The sequence below is a fragment of the Miniopterus natalensis genome, chromosome 16 (genome assembly GCF_054644295.1).
Source record: "Miniopterus natalensis isolate mMinNat1 chromosome 16, mMinNat1.hap1, whole genome shotgun sequence".
NCBI lineage: Eukaryota > Metazoa > Chordata > Mammalia > Chiroptera > Miniopteridae > Miniopterus > Miniopterus natalensis.
The window spans coordinates 26,498,683-26,523,264 of record NC_142096.1 but is presented as its reverse complement, the minus strand read 5'-3'; the positions used below and the strand labels follow the sequence as shown (position 1 = coordinate 26,523,264).

General features: G+C 38.0%; 1 protein-coding gene across 1 annotated transcript; it reads left to right on the top strand.

Moving 5' to 3' along the window:
* The first annotated feature begins 345 nt into the window (after positions 1 to 345).
* LACTB2 (lactamase beta 2) lies at positions 346 to 22,141 on the top strand. Its single transcript, XM_087825175.1, has 7 exons — positions 346 to 511; positions 4,734 to 4,897; positions 9,667 to 9,793; positions 16,304 to 16,482; positions 18,625 to 18,773; positions 21,093 to 21,174; positions 21,822 to 22,141. The coding sequence occupies exons 1-7, from the start codon at positions 390 to 392 to the stop codon at positions 21,863 to 21,865; spliced, it is 867 nt and encodes a 288-aa protein (XP_087681301.1). The 5' UTR covers positions 346 to 389; the 3' UTR covers positions 21,866 to 22,141.
* Positions 22,142 to 24,582: the final 2,441 nt, after the last annotated feature.

The following is a 24,582-nucleotide window of genomic DNA, read 5'->3' as shown; positions in this document are numbered from 1 at the left end:
TAAAAAGTCTCTCGGCCACGAGGATGAACTCGCCTGCCCGAACTCAACTCCGGTGAAGGCACCCGGCCCTGCGAGCAGAGGCAGCTCCCCAGCGCCGCTTCGCCCTCGCCTCCACCTTCACGCCGCCTCCACCCTCGCGCCGGCGAACTCGCTCCGGCTGCCGCTCTCCGAGCCGGAGCAGCGTCACGTGGCCTCTGGCCCCGCCCCCAGCTCCGAGGCTGATCCCGCCCCACTCTGCTCACGCGGGGACACGTGACTCTGGCCCCGCCCCCACGTAGAAACTCAGCCCTCTCCGCCCGGGGTCAGGTGACGCCTGGCTCCCGCTTCCTTGCGGATCTAGCGCTTCCGCCGCACCGTGAGCTACGCGCGGACGGGTGGCTTAGGCGGAGATGGCGACCACTCTGCAGCGCATCGAGCGCCTGTCCAGTCGGGTGGTACGCGTCCTGGGCTGTAACCCGGGTCCCATGACCCTGCAGGGCACCAACACCTACCTGGTAGGGACCGGCCCCAGGTAAACGCCTCCTGCCTCCACCCCGACCCCGACCCCGACCCCGACCCCGACCCCGACCCCGCCACCTAAACGCTGGCCGGCGGGACGCGCGGAGCTGGGGCCGCGATCGCTGCTCGCCGCTGGCAGGATTGCGGCCCCGGCCGGGCCGGCCCCGCCAGAACCATCCTCAGATGCCCGGACCCAGGACCTCCCCTAAAGCACGACCACCCAGGGTGGTAACCTCTCTGGGGGAGAAGTACTTTTTTAAAAAAACTTCCTGTTTTTGAAACCCGGTTTACTTTGCTTGATGTCGAATGCCAGGGTGAGCGTGTTTAAGTGGTTGAGAAATTAGTGTCGCCCTGAGTTTTTAAAAATCCAGAAAAACGTTGACTCGGCTCACCTTTCACTCGTCTGTTGCCCCGAGTGTAACTTCCCCTTCACAAAAGCAATCGTGCTGAGGCCTTTTTCTTAACTCGGCAGCAGAGGGCGGCAGGGTTATCTTGCTTCCATGTTGCTGGAGCCTGAAACCCAAAAGAGCCACACTCGCCCCTGCCCCAGCCCTTGGGAAAGAAGAGCTTACTACTTTTGTTTATGTTTGCTAATATTGTGTGGCCTTTTTCGGTTATTTTGCGGATGGAATAACCTATCTCTGTTTCTTAGATTTTCTTTTCTCTTGTTTAGCGGCATTCTGTTTTATGCAGAAATGAAGAGGTGGTTTATTGCACAATAAGTGCACTGGGCAGTTTTTGTGTACTTAGTATAACGTAGATAATAAGAATAAAGATAAGATAGTTCTCTTAGGCATAGAATTTAGTTGTGCAATCAAGACGTGTTACAATTAATAAAATACACTTGAATATTAAATACAGTTTAATAAGTATAGTTTATTGAGATTTTATATGAAGTACCTACTGTATTTGCCTTTTTCCAGCAAATCAGAATTTTAGAAGCAGCAGGATGAAGGAACTAAAGTATTGCAAGTCAGGCAGGCAAAAGGTGAAGTCCAAAGCAAACAAGGCAGGGTCACTTAGGTACAGTGCCTTTGGGCTGCCTCCAGGATCTGAGAGGACAGAGAATTAGGTAGAAAAAAAATACCAAACATCTAGAGTAAAGTCTCCCTTGGCTCGGACTCGCTCACCCCAGGAAATCCGTAGGCATTTTTGTCTCTCTTCGGTGTGTCATCTTAAACTAGTTCTAAAGACAAGACCTAAAATGAAAACTGCATGTAGTCAAAATTACCGTAGAAAGTCTTATGTTCGAGATCATATACTGTTTCTCAATAAGTTCAACATAGCCTGCTTTTCTTCCAGGGGTGAAACAGATGGCTGGTTCTGTTTGAAAACAAATGAAGTTGGCTTGTGTTTAGGGGTCATGTTGTATGAAAAATACATACTGTATCTTTAAAAGACCAGAATCGCACTCAATGTAGCAAGGTGTTTGTGCTAAAAGAGACATAAAGAACCTGAAACTGACTGAGGGAAGATCAGATTCATTGTCTCCCGTCTTTTTTTTTTTTTAATATGTTTTTGTTGATTTTAGAGAGAGAGGAAGGGAGAGGGATAGAAACATTGATGAGAGGGAAACATCGATAGGCTGCCTCCTGCAGGCCCTCTACTGGGGACTGAGCCTGAAACCCGGGCATGTGCCCTGACAGGGAATCAAACCAGTGACCTCTTGGTTCATGGGTTGACACTTAACCACTGAGCAACACCAGCCAGGCCGTAGTCTCCCATCTTATACTGCTTACACCACTACTCACATATACTCATGGAGTGGAATGGCCGGTGGAATCACTCATATATGAGAGAGAGAGATGATGATGATGAGTCTATATAATTGAGCTAGAATAATGTACAGATGATGCTACTCTATAAAGTAGAAGTCAGGTGGTTAGAAATTATTATTAATTGTGTCCAAGTAAGAGGTTCTGATATTGATAGTCACCTGTTCCACTGCACAAAACAGTTCTAAGATCACAGGTGGCTTCTATATCACTAAACCCAATGGCATTTTTCTATTCCCATCTTATTTGAATTTCAGTATCTTTTACTCCACTCCTTCTTGATCTAACACTGCTTTCTCCTGGCTTCCTCTTACCCTTATAGCTGCTCTTTCACAGTCTCTTCTATAGACTTGTCCTCTTTATCAGACCTTTGAAGTGTTTGAGTTCCTCAAGATGCAATCCTAGTCTGTCTTCTATTCCTGTGCTGTGTTCTCTGCCTTGGTGATCTTGGTACTGCTTCCTTGGTTTCACCTATTATCTGTTCATTAATAACTCCCAAATTTAGAGCTCTAGTTCAGACAAAATCCAAACTTGATTTTCAGAGCAGGGTAGTCAATTGCTTTCTTAAATATCTACTGGGGTGACTCACAGCCACTCGAAGCTCAGTGTTTCCTAAACTGAACTTGCAGGCCTTCCCGCTAAACTTCACCCTCTTCCAGCCACTTGTCCTCACCGTCCTCACATTTGGTCAAGGCCAGTTCTTAAGTACACTCCTTCACATTTTTCTTTGCTTCTTGCACACACATCCAAGCCATTGAGATCTCCCCATTTTCACTGCTATCACCCAGTCCAAGCCAATATAACTCTTGCTTAGGCTTCTAAAATAGCCTCTAACTGGCTCCTCTCCATCTACTTTTGTCTCTCTCCAGTCCATTCTCCTTCATGTAGCCAGAGTAGTTTGTGTGTGTTTGTTTGTTTGGGTTTTTTTAATGAAAGTTAGAAGGCCTTGCATATTCTGCCTCTACCCATTTCATCAACCTGCTCTCAGACCTCTCTCCCATCCCAGCCAGGTGAGTTATATCCATTCTGCCTCAGAACATTCATGCATGCTTCCCTCGCTGTCTCCCGTGTGTCCCTCCTCTCTACCCAACTAACCCCGCTCATCCTTTAGAGCTCAGTTAAAATGGCATTTCCTCAAGGAAGCCTCCCTTGACCCCTAGACTATGTTGGGTTAATGTAATACATTGCCTTAGCACTGCATACTTTTCATGGCCCTTTATAATAAAATGATTTGTGTGTGTGTAAGAAGTTGAATGGCTTTTCCTACCTCTACTCCCCACTAAAATGTAAGTTCAATCAAGGCTTAGTCATTACTATATCCCCACCACTTAGCACAGAGCCTTATACATAATACAGGTGTTACAGGAGATATTTGCGGAATGAATGAGTGTTGTCTACATCCTCTCTTCGTTTTTTCTGCTATGATTCCAAGACTGCTGGATAACTGCAATTTTAGCTGGTCTTCCATCCTCATTCTGATCAGGCCATGGATGGCAAGTGAACTTCCCTAAAGCACTACTAGACCTATTGTGATGCCTAGGTACTCAGTAAACATTTGAATAGACAATAATAGCCAGACTTTCCAAAGAGTATGTCCAGGTTCCTTCTCCGCCTAAGAACCTCTAAAAAACTGCAATTTTAAACTTTACTATCAAAATTGTGAATACTTTGAGAGCAAATATACTATAGGGTGTCCCAAAAGAATGTGTACACACACTTTGAATAGTTATAAAGGCACTGTTTAGTAAAATATATTTCATTTTCAAAATTGAGCTATCAACTGTTAAAGTATGTGTACATTTTGGGGGGACATCCTGTATTTCCTATTAATAGGAAAAGGCAGTCTAGTGGAGTAAAGACTCTGGACTCTGATTACCTAGATCCCAATCCTGGCTTATGACTTTGGAAAAGACAGTTCATTCTCTAAGCTTCAGATTCCTTCTCTGTACAATGAGGGTTGTATCATACCTATGTCATAAGGATGTTATGAGGGTTCAGTGACACTTAAGTGAAAAATCACATCAAAAGCACTTAACAAATTCTAGTATACAATAATATTAGCTATTATTTTTATCACTTCTGCTTCCCTCATAACATCCAGACAATTCTGGGTTCATAGTAGGTGTTTAGAAAATTCCTAATGATTTTGTAAGAATTGACAGATCATTTACTGGCTATCTTAAAATTGATATAAAATACCTAAAAGAGGAAGTTGATTCCACTAACTTCCATCAGTTGAAGAATTTTTTCTGTATTCACATAGCATATTGTTACTGTGGGCCTACTATATGCCAGGCACTGTACTCTAGTGAATAAATGGACACAGACCTGTGCAGATTCTCCTGCACTCTTGTCCCCTTTATTAGAAATTTATGCAGTTTCTTAAATGTAAATTATCTGTGAGAAATATGCTAATATAAACTGTCCCAGTTGTGTGATTATCTTCTACTTAACTTTCAGGAGAATCCTCATTGACACTGGAGAACCAGCAATTCCAGAATATATCATCTGTTTAAAGCAGGCTCTGAACGAATTCAACAGTGCAATCCAGGAAATCATAGTGACTCATTGGCATCGTGATCATACTGGAGGCATAGAAGATATTTGTAAAAACATCAATAATGGTAAACAGAATATGTTCATTAAGCTCAGTGAGGAAACCTATGTTTTCAGAATAATTTATTTCCATTACAGAGCTAAGTAAGCTAGTAAACAATTTACTGTATACTTTATATTTAAATAGTACTCTTAGAAATTAATGTAACTTGAATACTGTGACTTTTTAACAAAGGAAAAATGTAGAAGTCCTATTTTCTATTTCAAATCTCTTCTTCCTCTTATTTATCCCCTTTGCCCAGTGATGAAGGTCAGTTTTAATTTAGTCCGTGTGACAGTTACTACTTCAGATTTCATACTAACTAACCACTGTTGAACATTTACTGTGTGCCGGGCACTGCGCTGTATACTTTACATGGATACTTGAGCTAGTTGCTGTTACTGTCCACATTGTAAATGTGATCTCAGGTCTTCCATAACTTTAAAGCGGTTACTCTGATATACCATAATACTGATGAAAGATCATTGTATTGATAATTCTTTGTCCCTGAAATTTATCTAGTACTAACACTTTGCCATCTTTCTCCTTATTCCCTCATCCCACTATCACAAACATTGATTCATTCATTTATTCATTCATTCATTTGTTCCTTTAACAAATATTCAAGTTGCTGCTATATCCAAGCACTGTTCTTGGCACAATCAATGGATGTAGCAGTGAGCAAAACTAAGACTCCGCACTCATGGGGCTTTCATTCTAGTAGGGAAAGTAAATGGTAAATAAATAATAGATCAGGTGGTGATGGGTGTTATGAAGAAAAGTAAAGCTAAGTGAAGAAAAAGGGGAGAGAGAGTAAAGTGGAAGAGAGCAGTGGCTATTATATCTAGGGTGGACAGGGAGAGGGAGTAAACTATGTAGGCATCAGAGGAGGGCATACCAGGCAAAGGACTTTGCAGGAGCAGATACTAGAATGGGGCTGTGTTTGACATGTTCAAGGCAGGTAAAGGACAAGGTGGTCAAGAATATTCATTCACAACTAATATTTTTAAGTATTTTTAAGTATCTTCTTTGTAGGCCTTAAGACTACAATTGGGTTGGAGAGATATTCTCAGCTACAGCAGCCAATATCAGCGGGCTGCTCATTATAAAAAACTATCCACCCTAACTTTCTTACCCTCTTACATCCTGTCTTCCAATGCAAGGGGACTGTGTGCCACAGGAAATCATTCTCTCCCACTCTGACTTTTCCTCACCTTTCTTTCACTTGTCTGTCTACCCATTCAAGTTTGTGAATTTAAAAACTATGCTGAGGGTCCTTAATTAGCTTTGGTCAACTCTTTTAGTATGAGAGTCAATTTGAAACATTAAAATGTTTATGGCCTGCTCTTTTCCCTTCATAAATCAATTTTATTCAGCTTGAATTTACATGCATAAAATGTACCTGTTTTAAGTGTGTATTTGTAAACACCTATGTGACCAATCCAATCAAGGTAAGGAACACTTACCCAGAAAGAGGTCCTTTGTGCCCCTCTGCAGTGTTTCCCCTCCACCTCCATACCCACATACCTGTTTTATTTCATTATAGATTAGTTTTACCTGTTGAAGTGTCACATAATGGAAGCATACAGAATCACTCTCTGGCTTCTTTTACACAGCATCACATCTTTGAGATTTACCCATGTTTCATGTATCAGTAGTTTGTTCCTTTTTACTGCCAAGTAGTAATCCATGGTAGGAATACACCATGATTTGTTTATCCATTCATCTGTTAATAGACATTTGACTTTCTGTAAATTAAAAATTAAAGTAGGTTTGGGTTCCATACAAAATAATGAATATTTACATAATAGATGACCTATGAGATTAATTTAAAGAAAATCAAGGAGGAATTTAATACTGCTTTATAACCACTAAACTTTTTTTTTAATCTTTATTGATTTCAGGGAGAGGAAGGCAGAGGGAGAGAGAGAGATAGAAACATCAATGATGACAGAGTTATTGATCGGCTGCTTCCTGCACGCCCCTGACTGGGGATGGAGCCCGCAACCCGGGCATGTGCCCTGACCGGGAATCGAACTGTGATCTCCTGGACCATAGGTTGATGCTCAGCCAGCTGAGCCATGCTGGCCGGGCTAACCACTAAACTTTTAATACTTTGAGACGTGGCTTGTTATCTTTCATTCTGAACTTCATTGAAGCTAGACCAGCTGCACGCAGACCTTGAGTTGCTCAGCACTGAAATTGTACAGAGGTACCTGTCAGAGTCTTCCCCCAAAAGTCCCACGTATTTCTTCGTTCCCTAAATTCTTAATCACTACCATTCTTGTTCCATATTTTATTATTATTTCCTTTGTTTCATGTTGTTTTATTATTCTTTTAAATCTAGTGTGACAGAAATTTTTTCAACTACTTTACAGTGCTAACAATCTGTGTTTTTACTGGCCACACCAAAATTATGAATCCCATTTATAAGATGTCTATGGGAAGGTAGAGCAACTCTGAAGCAACCTGCTTACAAATTTTAAAATAAAGTCAGTGTTTCATTTCGGAACTCCTGGTGGCTTACAGGGAGCCAAAAGTTTACTAGACATGAAAACTATATAGACCCAGGTTGCTTGAGTGTTTTGTTTTGGTTTGGTTTTGAGTAAATCTTGTAAAATATATTTTGTTATCTGGTAATTACTATTTTGCAGCTGAAGTTGGGTCGTTGGCATGTATTTCACATTCAAGTCCTGGGAGTCAAATATTTGCTTTTATGCTATTCAGTTAGAATGTGTTTCTGTTAGAAAGCATAACACATAAAAAATATCACATGTTTGTATCTGCTTAAATAATTAGCTTTAGCAATGATGTTAGAATCCATTATTCAGAACTTAGCAAATGACTGAGGGTTTCTTCCTGTTAAAATAATTACATAAGTGGCTGCCAGGGGCTGGGAGGAGAGAATAGAAAGTTACTACCATTGGGTATGGGGTTTCGGTGAGGGGTTTTGAAAATGTCCAAAAATTAGATAGTGGTGATGGTTGTACAATTCTTTGAATATACTAAAAAAACACACACTGAATTTTACACTTTAAAGGGGTAAATTTTATTGTATGTGAATTACATCTCAATAAGCTTTGATTTAAAATAATTATTATATGATTGCTTTCAGCATGCCCTTCTCCATCCTGTCTATATATATAGATTGTTATTGAGAATAGGATGTGTGCTTTCATATTTACATATAATTTTTAAAACTGACACAAAGTTATTTTATAGTATGACATTTGTCTTGTAATTTTGAGGTAATTGTGAAATTTTTGGAAAGATTGTCTGCCAAACACCTCATAACTAGAAATGTACTTCTATTTCTTTACTGAAAGACAAAATTACACAGATTAAAAATAAAAACAAACCAGAAAACCCTCACCATGTCACTCTATAATGAAGACAGTTTCCAGAATAGCATGTTATTTCTTATTGCAGCCTCAAAGATACAAAATAATGGAATTTGGGGCTGGAGACAGAAAATCCAGTTGGTGTTATTTTATTTTTATTACATTGCAGTATTTCTATCTTCTTTATCCGCCGTACTTAGCCAGATTTCTATGCCTTGTCAGTTTTCCTCTGAATGTTTTTTTCTCACTCCATATTTCCATTGCTAGCACCCTAACCCTGATATTCATTGCCTTCCAGCTGGGTTATTACTATCATCCCCTCCCGGTCTTTTGCTCTCTCCCCCTCCAGGCTCCCCACCTGCAGCTGCCGTGTTGATCGCCCTGTTAACCCTGTTTCATTGTCTTAGTAAAGAGCATACGTGGGCCACATACGGCAGAGCGTAAATTCCTCTATTCTGTGAAGGCCAATTGAAGGCGCTCCAGGATCTGAGCTCACCTTACTAATGCCACTTTATCTCCACCCTTCCCAGCCAGTATTTTGTGTTAGACAAATTGGTAGCTTTCTTCTGTTGCCCGTATGCCGGCTTCATTCTCATTTCTATGGCTTCACTAATGCTGTTCCCCTTACATCTCTGAGCCTTTTTCCCATCCCGTTCATCCTACATGCCTCGAGTTCTCTCACATTTATGAATCCTTTCCTAATTGTTTCTACTTTCTCTAAACTCATTTTGCTTTTGTTAGTTGAATTGCCCCTTTAGTATTCATTAGATGGTACTGAGTATAGTTCTTTAATTATTTCCTGTCTGTAAGTTTTATTTTCCCAACTATGACCATTTTTAAGCACTTTGATGTCATGGTGCTTATATTCACTATACTGGTTAAATAATTGGCAATCAGTTATTGGTTGGTTAATTAGTTGTTTTTCTTTGCATTCATGACAGGTACTATGGGTTAAATTTATTATAATGTTTTAATATCTTAGCCCTGGGTTTGGGGCTTCCGTTCAGCATTCCCAGAAAGAACTTTACATTATCACCCTTTTATCATTAACTCCTGCCATGATGTCATGACTTCTTTTACCATATGTTAGGCACCTAGACAGAAAAGTTTCTTCATTCTGCATTACTCCCTCTTCAACACCCATCTTGATATCAAAGCCAGCTGAGATTATGAAGAACTTTCAAATTATTATATAAAGTAGGAGTGACTACAAAAACACAAAGGCTTTTATTTAGACTTAGCAGGACATTAGAGAGTAAAAAGCTCTTTTGTTGAGGTGGAAGAAGTAGTTACCATCCCAGAGATATGCAGCTGTAATTCCTCCCATTTTCTGTTGTCTCTTAACGTTAATATTTTTTTGCAGCTACTCACAAGTGTTCTATGAAAAACTGGTCTCTTTAAAGGCTGAATTATCCTTTAAAGCATGACTTAAATATTTTACATGTTTTGTCACTAGACACTCCATACTGCATTAAAAAACTCCCACGGAATCCTCATAGAGAAGAAACGATAGGAGATGGAGAGCAACAGTATGTTTATCTGGAAGATGGAGATGTGATTAAGACTGAGGGAGCCTCTCTCAGGTACGTAAATGACCTGTGGCCAGGCCAAGCTGTGGGGGTGCAGGCAGTCTGTGTATATGTTTTATAAAAGGGGGAAGGAAGATTTCCACGTCTGCTTGTATGAGTGAAGACTATCTGAGGAAGAAGAGTACAAGAGATCTGATACCTGGATACTCTGGGAAGAGAAAATGGGTTGCTTGAGAAACAGGGAAAAAGAAAGTCTTCTCCCTCTATCTTTTTATAGTTGTTTGAATTATATGATTACCATTTTTTAGTGAATAAAATATTAAAAAATAGATTAGCATCTCCTGCTAGGAAATTCAGGGCTTTCTCATGTTTTCACTTTCAAAAGATGACCCATACCTAAAGTAAATACATTTTAGGCCAGACCCATAATCCCCCATGACCTATTTGAGGGACTCAAAAAGGTGTTTCCAACTCAGTAATTTTAAAACGACTAATTATGATTCTCCTCTCTCCCCCACCGTCTGTCCTGGCTTACTGATTTCAGAACTTCAACTTCTCTCAGTATTTAAGATTCTATTATTTCTTCTGTGATAGAAGCTGACTCCTCTTCACCTTGATCACTTTCCCTCCCCCTGCCCACCACATCTAGAAAGAGAAAGAGAGACAGAGAAGGGAGAGGGGGAGAGAGAGAGAGAGAGAGAGAGAGAACTGTCCATGTGAGAGCAAAACATCACTTGGCTGCCTCCTGCACACCCTCTACTGCAGATCAAGCCTGAATCCCAGGCATGTGCCCTGAGCAGGAGTCAATCAGCAGCCTTTCAGTGCATAGGACGAAACCCAATTGAGCCACATTGGCTAGGGCTAATCACGTTAGTTTTTACCTCAAAAATATTTGTCACTGCTGTCCCTTTTTCTTCATGTGCACTCCCACTACTTCTTGGTAATATCCCTGTCTCCAAGCTCTCCCCTTTCCAGTCTACCTTTAGTATGCTCTGTCACCTGAAACCTTGAGTAACTCAATGCATACAAGATGATGTTTATTCTCCTTGCCACAGCCTGGCTCCAAACCACTTTTCTGGCCTTTGCTCCTACCGCTCCCCTCACAGACACAATTAACCATACCCAAGTACTCCTGAGCACATTCTGTCCTCGTACCCTCCCCTTTACTAGGCTTCGCCCCTTTCCCCCGTCCTGTCCCCCTGATAAATTATTACCCATTTATTCTTCAAACCTCAGTTTACATGTTACTTCAAGAACCCCTTCTGGGCAGAATTAACTGCTTCCTCCAACGTTTATATAATTTTTATTATTTTATTATAGCGCTTATTAAATTATAATTTTTTGGTGTGTAAGTAGGTATCTCCTTAAAAGGTAATCGATTCCCTAGGTTCACAATATTAATTAATGTCAGTTGCTATAGCAGACAACCCCAGAAATGTATAATAGCTCAAACATGAAATAAGTTTACTTCTCAGTCACATAAAGGCCAAAAATGGTTCCTGATTAGTGAGCGGCCCTCCTGCTTGTAATGTTTCAGGATCCCTGTGGATTCGTCCATCCTCAATACTTGACTTTCAGGCTTGCCATGTTCATCAGTCCAGCGGGTGGAGAAAGAGCATGGATTTGTGGGAGGTTTTCCTTGACCAGGCCTTCTGTTGCATTGCTGACAGTTCAGCCACATGCCACTGGTGACTCTGGGGAGACTGGGAAATATAGTTTAACTTCTTGCCCAGGAAAAAGAGGAAATAGGTTTGATGATAAGAGAGCCATTCTCTGCACAGGCAGATACCAGATTCATCTTCATATCCTCAGTCCCTGGCACATAGGAGGCATGTAACAAATGTAATCCTACATGTAATAAATGTCTGCAAAGAGTAGATGAAATGATGAATGAGAGGAGATGAGGTAATGGGTATCCATGCCCCCTTTCAAACCAGTGTCCTCTTTTTTCCTCTAAACCATTGATAAAATTTAATTTATAAACCCACTAATTGCTGGGCAATTTTCTTAAAATGCTCCTTGTTCAAATTATGATATGTTGTATAATTTGCTGATGATACCACAGAAAATCAAACATTACATTACTACTTCTTCAAAAAGTATTCTTGATAATACTGAATGTCCCGCATCACACACCAGCCCTAGGCCAAGTTAAAGAAGGGGATAGAGACAGGAGGAGGTGTTCCATCTAGTCTTCTGTCTCAGAGGTTTGGGACCCTCAGTACTGGTTTATCATTTATCACAGAAGCATGGATATTAGATCTATACCTAATGTTCAGATTAGACTGTTCAACCTTAGAAGTTAACTGCATATTACCCATCTGCCATGAACAGACCACGTTTTAAGTTTTTAAAGTATACAAACAGAAAAGTGTACATATTATCAATGTGCAAGGCAGTGAATTGTTACAAACTGAACAAACCATATGAGCATTTTGCAGATCTAGAAACATCAGTACCCTAGAGCTGCCCACAAACTGGCTTCCTGTCACTACGCTGCCACCTCAGTTGGATACTGTCTTGTTTCATGGAGTGAATTGATGCCAAGGATCTCAATATTCTGTGAATACCATTTAATTTTTTTTCCACTGCATTCTGATTAAGTATGGGAATCTATTTTAAGACTTGAGGGGAAAACTAACACAAAGAACCAAAAAGAGCACTTTTTTTTAAATGACTTAGTAAATAATCTTTTCTCAAAATATAAATTCCAAGTATGCTAAAATCTGAATAAAACATTTAGTTTACTGTTGATGTGGTTTTCAATGTCCATTTTTATAGTTAGTAAAATCCAGTTGTTTTAAACATTAACACAAAGACTTATTCTTACGCAAAAGTTCCGTAAACAGAAGGTTAAAATTTACTTAATTCCCAAATATTTGATGTTCAGTTGATCTTGTCTATCTGCCAGTTTTTAAAAAAAAAAAACAATAGAGATAGAGATAATACCCACCAAGAACCCATTAGTAAAAAATAGAAAGTTAGCAAGGTTTTCAGTAAAGATTCTGGATGTAACCCTCAGGAATTTCTAGTGAACTGAGTTTAAGTTCTCAAAGTTAATCTGACAGCTTTTGTTGACTGTTCTGAATTTCTAAGAGAGACATTCTTATAAAGTCTGCTGTGTTGCAAAAGTGGCAGAACTAGATAAATGCTCTACCTGATGAATGGGAGGCACAGCTGCAGTTCCTCTGATCTTTAGCAAAGCACCTCTGATGTTATTTCCTTTTCTCCTCCCTCCTGCATGCAAGCAAGTTGACAGATAAGACAGTTACAGACTCTGAAAGAATGGCCCTGCAAATGAGTTTCTGTAGATTAAAAAAAAGATTGATTTTCCATTTGTAGACACATTCTATGTGTGACTACTGTTCGTAAGATTTTCCATAAGATAAGATAGACATCCACACCACGAATTTTTATAGTTGTTGGAAATATATCTCCTGCAATTATTTTCATATAACATGAGATACTTTCATTTACTGGTTGCAGCAGGTTTAATCAGACAAAAGAGATGATTTCTAACATCTCTTTAATATCTCACCATTACTAAATATAGTAATCATTTGCAATCTGTAAAGTATATACTTGGAAACCATAAAAGCATAATAATTCCTAAAATCAGTTCTTAATGCCTCTCAAAAATAATTGCTCCCATTACAGGAGTACCTCATGTTCTCATACCGTATATCTCTTACATTTTTAGCAGATTCTTTACGAAGGCTTTACAGTTGCAATATTTAACATTAAGCATTTGGTTGGGTTTTTTGACAAATGAGAAACTCTTCTAAGTTAGTCATTTCAGTTTTCTTAAATACTGTTCTTTAAAAGTTGAAATTTGTCAAATGTCTTTGCAGTATCTAGAAGATGATCTTTCTTGTCTTCTCCATAGCTTTATTATGATTGGCAGGGATCTCATAAAATTGAAATACCTTGACATTTTTTGAATAAATTGTATTTGATCGTGATGTTATTATTTTTAAATATGCTTTTGGATCTCTAGGGTGTCCAAACAGTATATACCCACACCTTGAATAATTGTAAAGGCAATGGTTATTAAATACATTTTATTTTTAAAATTGAGCTATCAGCTATTAAAGTGTGTATACATTTTTGGGACACCCTGTATTTGTTAATATTTTAGTTAAGATTTTTATGACTATATTCATTAGTGAGATCAGGCAGTAGTTTTCTTTTTGTGCATCATTTGTCAGGTTTGGGATTCATAAGTTTTCCTTCTTTTTCTGTGTTCTGGAATAAGCTAAGTAGCAGTGCAGTAACTGACTTTAAATGTTTGGTAGGGTTATCCAGTGAAAATACTGAGCCTTTAGTTGCTGATGACATTTATACGCCTTTTTAGTGGAGTTTCATTGTTGCTTTTAGTAATATGGCCCAGTGAGTTTAGCTTAACACAAATAATTTTAACATATTTCTGTGAACGTCCTGTTTCCCGGCAATTTTTATCCAGTGGCTTTAGCATCTAATGATACTTGCCTTAATCAATTATCATATTGAAGGTGGCACAATTGTGACTTCTCTTATTCTATTTCTTCTACTTTCCTTCTGTGTTTGGATTTTTTTTATTTGCTTACATTCTTCTTGAAGAGATTTCCCCCTTTCCTCTTTTTTGAGTATTACTACAGACTTATTTTTTTTATTCAGTGCTCCCTTTTCCTTTTGATAGTCCCCCAATCTTTCAGTACCTCCTCGCTGTGTCACACAGGCTGTCTCAATACCACAGTTTACTTTCCCTGCCCTGGAGCCAGCATGTATGTAGGCAGCCCTGGTTTCTTTGAGTGGGAAATGGTGTTTAGAAACAGAGTGTGAGGTGTGCTTACTACTACTGCAGTGTCATTGCTCCTGGGCTTTTTTATAGACAGCTAGATAAAAAATTGTGAATTCGTGATTCCTCACTTCAAATAATAACCCAAAATTTAGTTCCCTGATTCCATATATAGTTTTTCCTTATCCCACAGTGAAAAACTCAGTTCTCAACATCAATTTATTTACTTGTTAATACAATACACACAAACACAAAATACATACAATAAACACAAAATAGTTTCAGAATCACAGTAATTAATAACTCTGCCAACGTTAAACTTATTAAGTAAAGTTCAGGATATCTTTGCAATTCTTTTGGTGGTAAGGTCTATTCCATTAAAAATGTATAGCCTTGGTATTGTATTTAAAACTTATTTGAATCAATCCATTTTTTTACTGTAGCTATGTTACCTCTAGTGTACAGTTTCTCTAGAATACAGTTTCTGTATTCAATGTTAAGGTTTTTTCCTTTCTATTTAATTCTTTGTTTAGAATATATAAAATATTTACACAGATTAAAAGTTAAACTTGCTATCCTGGCCAGTATGGCTCATGGGTTAGGCATCATCCTGTGCATCCACCAGAGGGTGGCTGGTTCGATTCCCTGTCAGAGCACATTCCTGTGTTTCTGGCCCAATTTCAGGTGGGAGGCATGCAGGAGGCAGCCAATTGATGTTTTGCTCTTACACCAGTGTTTTTCTCTTTTTCTCCCTCTCCCTTCCTCTCTATAAAAATCTATATATTTTTGTAAGTTAAAACTACTGAAAAAGTTGTTCTAATTAGAGAAGTCTTGCTTGCACCTCCATTCCCTACACCGAATTGCCTATCCCCTATGGGCAGCTATATTTATTAGTTTTTTATTTATCCTTCCTGATTTTCTTTTTTGCAAAAATAGGGAAATACATGCATTTATGTTTTTATTTCCCCTTCTTTCATATACAAAAGATCATCCTATAAACACTCTTTGGTGCTTTGCTTTTTATCACTTTGTATATCCTACAAATTAATCCACATCAGTTCAGAAGGATCTTCTTCATTCTTTTTGATGACTATATAGTGTTTCATTGTGTGGATATACCATAATTTATCCAGAGTGCCCTATGAGTTGGCATTGGATTGTACCTAATGTTTTGTTATTAAAAATAATGTAATGAATAACTTATACACTTTTTTTTGTATTTGTGAAGGTGCATTTTGGGAGGTAAATTTCTGGCAGTGAGATTGATGGATCAGAGGGTGCTATTTTGCTAGAAAATGCCAAATTCCCCTCTATATAAGCTATACCATTTTGCTTACCCACCAGCAACATATGAAAGTGCTTTTTTCTCATAATCTTGCCATAAAACGTATTGTGAAATGTGCTTTCTGACATACAAAGAAAATACATGTTCTTAAAAAATAAAGGTACTATCTCTAAGTAGTGGAAAGATTGGTTTTTTTCATCTATTTTAAGTGCTTTCCTTTTCTGTTTTCCAAATTTGTTGTAATCAGTATTTATTACTTACAAAATAAGAAAAAAAGTGGGAAAACTATTAAGTTTGCACTTCAGAGTGAGAAATTTGATTTTGTTAAAGGGGAAATACTTTGGGTGATCATTTTCAGTGGGCAACAAGAGAAAAAAGGAGCGTTTTAACTCACTGACATTATTTGTGTCTGTCCAGAGGTAAGGATAGAGAGTAATTTGCTTCTCAAAATTTCTTCTAAGCTTAAGAGTTCATAATTGTTTCTATTTCTTCTTTCGACCAGAGTTATATACACCCCTGGCCACACTGATGATCATATGGCCCTACTTTTAGAAGAGGAAAATGCTCTCTTTTCTGGAGATTGCATCTTAGGGGAAGGAACAGCTGTATTTGAAGACCTCTATGATTATATGAACTCCCTAAAAAAGTTACTGAAAATCAAAGCTGGTATTATATATCCAGGTGAGTAATTTTTTTAATCTGGTAAACCATTTGTGTCAAATGATGAGAAAGGTTTATTTTGAGAGGGGGGGCATGTTTCTTTGTGTTTTCGGCCTTGAAGACAGACATGTAAACTGCTGCTTTAAATTATACCCCTAAGTCCTGTCTAGCCATGCAATTTAACAAATGGCCAAAAGTGATATTAATAACTTCTTATATACACATGAGGGTTATTTTTAACATCTAAACAGCTATTAATAGGACTATTAAATGAGGGAAATAACTTACATTGGAACAAGACAATTTTTTTATTCTATAAGCTATCTTCAATTTTGTTAACTTGATTTCTGTTGTGGATCACATTTTAGCCACGTAACCATGGGTAATATTTCACCTCTGAGCTTTAGTTGTTTTAACTTACACTATTGAAATATCAGTAGCTTCCATATGAACTATAAAATTGTATATTTATTTTGATTCTCAAAAAAAAGAAACCTGTTCTTAGTATCCCAGCTATCACTGCACTGCTCTGCAATGTGAATCTCCCCTCCATCCTGAAAGCTAAGAAACATACAGAACCCAACAATAGGGCCCAGAAGGGAAAAGAGACTAGGTTACTTAATTTTTTAAACCCTTCTAACTCGTTCCTAACCAAAGAGCCATGGAAAGATCTGCAAATACAGTGTCTTCCATACCCTCATATTCTCTCATGAATTTCTACTGCTGAGGAGGCAAAAAACACACTGTGGGCATTTGGATTAATATTATGTCATAAAAGGCATGGAAGCTGACAGCTGTTTTTAAAGCGAAGAGAATAGACGTTTGATGCACTCACATTCAAGCAAAGCTACTGAGAGGCTACCTAGGAAAGGCCCTTAGAGAGTTAGCTTTAGTGAATCCAGTGACCTGGCTTATTAACACAGCAGGAGCTTATGTGTAAATCATGTTCTGTAGCCATAGCTACCATACATTAAAGCCGCTACACATCAGGCACCTGCAGAGACCTTTCCAGCTAGCCGCTGTCCTCACAAAAACCCAATGAAGCAGGTAGTGGCGTCCCCGTTGCACAGCTGAAGAAACGGTTCGGCAGCTTTCCTGGCCAGACAGCTAGCAAATGACGGTCGGTATTCCAACCAAAGCCCGTGCTCGTTACATGATAATAGGTTAGCCTGCTTCTGCATATTCTGTCCTCAAATATTTTAAACATCCCTCTGGCAGACTTGTGTAATATATTAATTTGCACTCTGTTAAAAGAGCATGTAAATTTCAATATCTTTATCTGGGTTGCCAGCATTTCTGAATTACAAGCCTATCCATAAGATTCTTAAAGCTCTACTGTGGTTCCTGTGAATTTTTAATAGCGCTTGGTCACTTATGTGAAGCTGCTTTTACATTCCCCTTTTCAGTCTTTTATAGGTAAGTGTAGCACAGTGCTAAGAGCCTAGACTGGTTAAAAGCTCCCGGGTCAGAATCCCAGCTCCACTCCTTAGCTGTGTTACTGGGCAGGTTATTTACCCTCCGAATGCCTCAGTTTCTGCTACAAAAAAGGGATAAGAAAAATACTTAGCTTTCGGTACCCTTCTAAGAATAACGTATAGCATTTAGGGTAGTGCCTGGCAAACAGTAAGTACTCTATAAATACTACCTAGCATTACTGTTGTGGTTCCTGTTATTATTGATATATTTTTATTTTATACTTTTAAAGTTTGATATAACTGCCCGGCCGGGTGTGGCTCAGTGGTTGAGCATCGACCTGGGATCCAGGCTATCGGGGTTTGATTCCCGGTCAGGGCACATGCCCAGTTGTGGGCTTGATCAATGACTCTCTCATCATTGATGTTTCTATCTCTCTCTCTCCCTCTCCGTTCCTCTCTCTGAAATCAATAAAGATATATTTAAAAATAAATAAATAAGTAAAGTTTGATATAACTGTCTAATGTTTTTTGACATTGTACATAATTTTTAAGTCTCATATCTGTATAATTTCCAAGTAATTCTTATTTGTTGTGTATTTAGTATATTTCAATACATTGTATGGATTATTTTTAATGAATAATCATTAAATCATTTAATGAATAATCATTCATTAGAATGAATTAACTCCAATTATACTTAATATTTTTTTATCTGGTTGAAATAATTTTTATAATTATTCCAATTCAGGACATGGCCCCGTAATCCATAATGCTGAAGCTAAAATTCAACAATACATTTCTCACAGAAATATTCGAGAAGAGCAGATTCTTCAAGTATTTCGTGATAACTTTGAAAAATCGTTTACAGTAATGGAGCTTGTAAAAATTATTTACAAGGTAATTTTTGTTTACCTTATTTGTACATAGCCACTATTTTATTAGGACAATCTATTTAATAAACTAGATATGAAAAACGTGTCACCTCCTTGAACAGAATAAATAAGTAATACCACTTGAATAGATTCAAGACCAGCAGCCTCAACTTTCTAGAACACAGAAGTTAAACAAAACCTTGCCTGCAGAACAGAAATAACCATTCTGAGCCATCATTAAACCAAATACTTCATGCTATAGGAGAGACCATTCCCAACAGCCTGATGATGAAGTTTTGTAAGGACTTGCCTGTTCTAGCCATCTTGATTATCTGGTGTCATAGCCTTTAGCAAGTGAGAAGAGGCGATCTGCTGGAGACAGATACTGGGATGACTGCAGTGAGGAGCAGCAGTGATCCCTGACAGTGGGGGAAGCACATGTAAAGAACATGAGTAGAGAAGCTTAGTGTATAGAGAGACCCCCTTACCAAGGTGGCCTCTGAGCACATCATTATATGACAGCACTGTGTGGCAGCTGATTAGTATAATTCAGTGTTTCAGTGCATGTTTATTAGACACCTGCTGTGTAGGCAGTATAGCTTAGAGGTTAAGAATGCAGGCTTTGGTATTAGGTTACCTAGGTTTAAAAACTCCCACCACCACATCCTGTTCAGCCAGAAGACACATGAGAGGACACCTAAAGATGAGCTTGAAAAGGTACCTGGAGCCAATTAAAATCAGTAAGGGGCCTTAATATCGTATAGGCCCAAGTTATCAAAAAATAGTTAGATCATACTCAGTATGTTTTGTTTTAAAAGAGACGGATGATAAAAGAAAAAAAGAGAAAGAAAAGGGAGGGATGAAGGTTTAAAATGACTAAAGATAAAAAAGTGCCATTGGCAAAAAGGTAGTGTAAATATTTAAATTCTGTGAAAGAGTTCATTTCCTCATAATACTAGAACAGAGTCATTCAAGACTATTCATTGATACAGTGGAGCTTTTTTCTATCCTAAGTACAGACAGACTGCTTTGAGGACCCTCACAGATAACTCCTCATCAGGCACCTGCCTGTGCCTAAAAAATACTGGTTTAGCATTCAGAATTGTATTCAGTTGTATATTCACTGTTTACGTGAGAGGTACCTGTTGCATATAGAGTGGCATTAAATATTGCAGAGGGATTTATTCATTCAACGAACATTTACTGACTGCCTTTCATGTGCCACACACTGAACTAGTACAGAGATACAAAGATGACAACTGCCCTCAAAGGACTCAGTTCATGTGGGTACAACACACACCTGTATCGGTGGAAAGGGAAAGTGCACTCATTAAAAAAAACATACCTGTAATACTATTATAATAGCTTCCCTTTTTAGCGCATTTTTATGTGCTAGACTCTGTCCTTAAATACTTTACCTTTACAAATGTAATTTGAGGTACTTAATTTAAATACCTCAGGTTTTCACTGCATAAAGACACAATCATTCCAATTTAATAGATTAAAAAACTGACTCAGAAAGTATAAGCTAAGTAACTTTTTTAAGGGCACACAACTAGCAGATGTCATTCTTAAACATCAGATGACAGACACTCAGATCTTGTTTCTGTCACACCAGGCTTCCTCCAAGGCCCATGCACAGCATGTCAGGGCAGAAAGGAAGAGGGATAAGTTCTCCCTGGTGAAGATGCAGGATAATGAGGCTGGTCTGGAAAAGCTTCAGAAATTTAAGTCATTTAATTGGATCTAAACAGAAGGAAAGATGTGTTCAAACACTGGGAGTAATAAAAGAGCATTGCGTGTGTTTGAAATCCCAAGGAGGAGTACCCAGGATGAAAACTAAATGATTAAAGAGGTAGAATAATCAAGGAAATGTGAAAAGTTATTATCATGTAACCTAATAAATAAACCATAGGGCCAATGTCTGTAGCATCATTAAAGCTATCTAGAATAATTTTTACATTTATTTATTCACCCATTCATAAAATATTTAGTTCCTACTCTGTGCCATTACTCTAAGCACTGGGTATCCAGTAGTGAACAACATACCGTTACTACCTTTATGGAGTTTGCAGTCTCTTTTATCTGTAGGAATGTAGGTAAGAATGTGGTGCCTAAAGCCAGGCGTGTACAAGCCAAAATCATTGTGGCTGTTACTATATAAAAATGAATTCAATGGGGGCATCTGGAATGTAACTATAAAAAAAGTAAGGCTAAACATTTTTTTAATGAATTTAAGTTAAAATTTTCTTTTGTTCTATTTTTTTAAGTTTCAAAAGGATTAACTCTATCCTGTTTTTAAAAAGAAATGTTTTCTTTCACTCTCATTTTGTTTTGTTTTTAGAATACTCCTGAGCATTTACATAAAATGGCTGGACATAATCTCTTGCTTCATTTGAAAAAATTAGAAAAAGATGGAATGATATGTAAGTATACTTCTAAATTTATTTCTTTTATTGCCAGCATACATTTTTTTTTTTACAAATGAACTAGCTTCCTTTAGGAAAAATAACACCCCTCAGAGTCCTCCCTTGAATATCACTGTAAGTTGGAGAGACAGGCACTAGAAAGGGTCAGCAGTGAAAGGCCAGTGGACCACAAGTGGGAACCAAACGCTCCCCCAGGAATTAGAATCTCGCTTAGAGGTTCCAGTCGTCACCCACCAGAATGACAGTCAAAGGCATGCAGTGGAAAATAGCTTCTCTTCTCCCAGACCACAAGTCCACAAGAATTTTAGGTATAGAAGATTTGGGAACAGCTAAAGGTTTTAGCAGTACTAAAGGTAGTAAACTCAAAGATATTAAAGCAGTAACTCTACAATTGTTTACTAGTGTCAGGTTAATTTGTCAAATTAAGAATCTTTATAGAAGTTTAATCCTTAAAATCAACAGGTTCAAAGCTTGAATTTTGTATAGAAGCTTCAATATTTTTAAATGTACCCAAAAAAACCCCAACTTTATATTGAGCAACAAAATTATTTTAGGAATGAATGCTGTTTTTAGCCAGAAAATAACTTAAAACCCAGTGAATTTGTTTATCTGTTAAAATTTTACTCTCTAATTTTCTTCCACAGTTAGCAACACAGATCCTGATAAGAAGTGGAAAGCTCATCTTTAGTTTTAGATTAGTGAAAGTTTTGTTTTGTTTTTAGAGAATGGTATGTTTAACTATTAATTATTTACAGAGAATATAAAGTGTATACCATTAAAAATAACCCGATATACTTTAAGATAGTGTCATATTTATTTTCAAATATATAAATTACATTTTACATGTATAATATAGAATATTTATCTAATGTAGGACTTACAACATTTTACCAAATGTTTATCCACTTTCAATTGATAAGATGATTACTTTAAAAATAATAAAGTGTATGTAATTTAAACTGGATATTATTCTTGGAAATTGTTTATCTATTACCAGTGGCCAATAATACTGTTTCTCTTCAGTAACAGCACAGATTTCTATGTAATCCTTTTCTGCAACCCTGTCTATATCTACAGATAATAGCTTTGTTTTCATGTTTCTATTGATTATATCATGATTGTGTATTACTTCTGTAGCTCTTTATCAAGTTTATTTTCTTAGAATGGTATTCTACAAATGATTCATGCACAGCAACTTTTGGAAATTAAAAATAATAGATTCCTAGTTAGAGTCATTAAATAATAAATAATTATTTCTGTAATTCATGATTACAACCAACTTACTTTCCAAGTTTAGGTTTTAGTATATAAATAGTCATCGGCATTTTTATGTAAGTAATGTTCTTAAATAGTGGTTAGGTTCTCTGGGTAGCCCACCAAATGCTTATAAATAAGGTTTCCAAAATACAATACTAAGATGAGCTCAGAATCCTGAAAATGTACTTTCTTTACTCTTCCCTAAAGATAAGACTTTAATTTTTTAACTTTCTTTGACGTCCTCTCTTCTTTCTGCCCTTTCCCCCAAGACCATAGCATTTTCATACTATTCTAAACATTTATTCTCATGCCCTGGAGAATAAGGGCATGAAACCATCCTATATTACAAAGTAACTGTGAACTCAGTAATAAAAAAACAAGCAACCCAATTCAAAACTGGACAAAGGACTTCAATAGAAACCTCTCTAAAGAAGATACACAGATGGCCAATAAACACATGAAAAATTGCTCAGCGTCACTAGTGGTTAAAGAAATGCACAGTAAGGTATCACTCTATGGCCATTATTAAAAATAAAACCAAAAAAAAAAAACCCACACAAAATAACAAGTGTTAGGGAGGATATGGAGAAACTGGAACTCCTGTGCATTTCTAGTGGGAATGTAAAATGGTGTTGCTTCTACGAAAATAATATAGCGGTTCTTCAAAAACTTAAATGTAGAACTGCCATGATCCAGCAATTCCATTTCTGGGTATATACCCAAAAGAACTAAAACCAGGGACTTGAGCAGATATTTGCACACTCAGGTTTCTGGCATAATTATTAACAGGACCCAAAAGGTGGAAGCAGCCTAAGTATCCATTGATGGATGAATGAATAAATAAAATGTTGTATATACATACATTGGAATAGTATTGAGCCTTGGAAGGAAGGAAATTCTGACACATGCTACAACGTGGATGAAACTTGAAGACATTATTCTAAGTAATAAAAGCCAGTAACAAAAGGATAAATACTATATGATTCCACAATTCTGAGGTATCCAGAGTAGTCAAATTCATAGAGACAGAGAGTAGAATGGCCGGTGCCAGGGCTGGGGGAAGGGGAATTACTGTTAGTAGGTAAGGAATCACAGTTTGGGAGAATGAAAACAATTCTAGAGATGAGATGTCATGATCTCACACACACAACAAGGTGGATGTGCTTAATGCCACCAAATGGTACATTTAAAATGGCTAAAATGGAAAATTAAAAAATAACTATAAATATCCTCCCCAACACTAGCACCCCCTCCCAAAAAATCAATATTCCTATTCCCTAAGAATAACACCTATCAGCAAAATCTAGGCAAGAAATCTTGATTCTATGACTATATGAATGTTCAGTTCTTCCAGCTTCAGTTTGGAAAATCCTAGGGGAAGGACTCAATTATTTATATTATCTCGTTACCATTCCTTAGGCCAGTCCCTGGGGTCAAGAAAACATGAGGTGCTGTATTTGGCCCAGCTTTGGTCACATGCCTACCCCTGTGCCAGAGTGGGTGAGGTCTGCTCTCAGATGAAAGTAGAGTATTTCCGGAAGATTCCTCCACTAATAATTCCTCACCGAATAGCTCTCCTTTCTTCCCAATGTGTATAAAACAGAATTCTCTGCAGCAGCTCACAGAATGACTGGGCCAACTCTGTGCAGCCTGAACCTTTTCTGAGTGTTTCCACAAGACTTTTAAGTTATCTGGGAGTGTTTTTATATCTCCAGGTCGTCACTTCAAGAAAAAGTCAGTAAAGTTGGCCAGTAGCAGGGAAGCTAGACTCCTGGAGAAGATGAGGAAAGATTCAAGTGAGGTTGTTTCTTCTGCCAGGACTATATACATCAGTGTCCCCTCCTTGCAAGAGTTTCCATGCTTACCAGAGCAGTGGATCAGCATGAATCTTGGCAACAATTTCCAGGCATTGTTGCAGCAGAAAAACTCATCATTATCAGCCTTTGCTCCCTATTTTCTCTTTAGGGAATTGCTGGGCAAGGTACTCCAGATAAACAAGAAAAGGGAAAGCACATTATTAAAATAGTAAATCCAACAGAAAAATGTCAAAAGAAGGTTCTGAGTCAAAGGTGTACCCAAAGCCTGCTCCACTAGGGGCAGGAGGAAGTGGGGGCTTCAGCGAGAGATCTCCAGGGTGGGAAGTGGAAC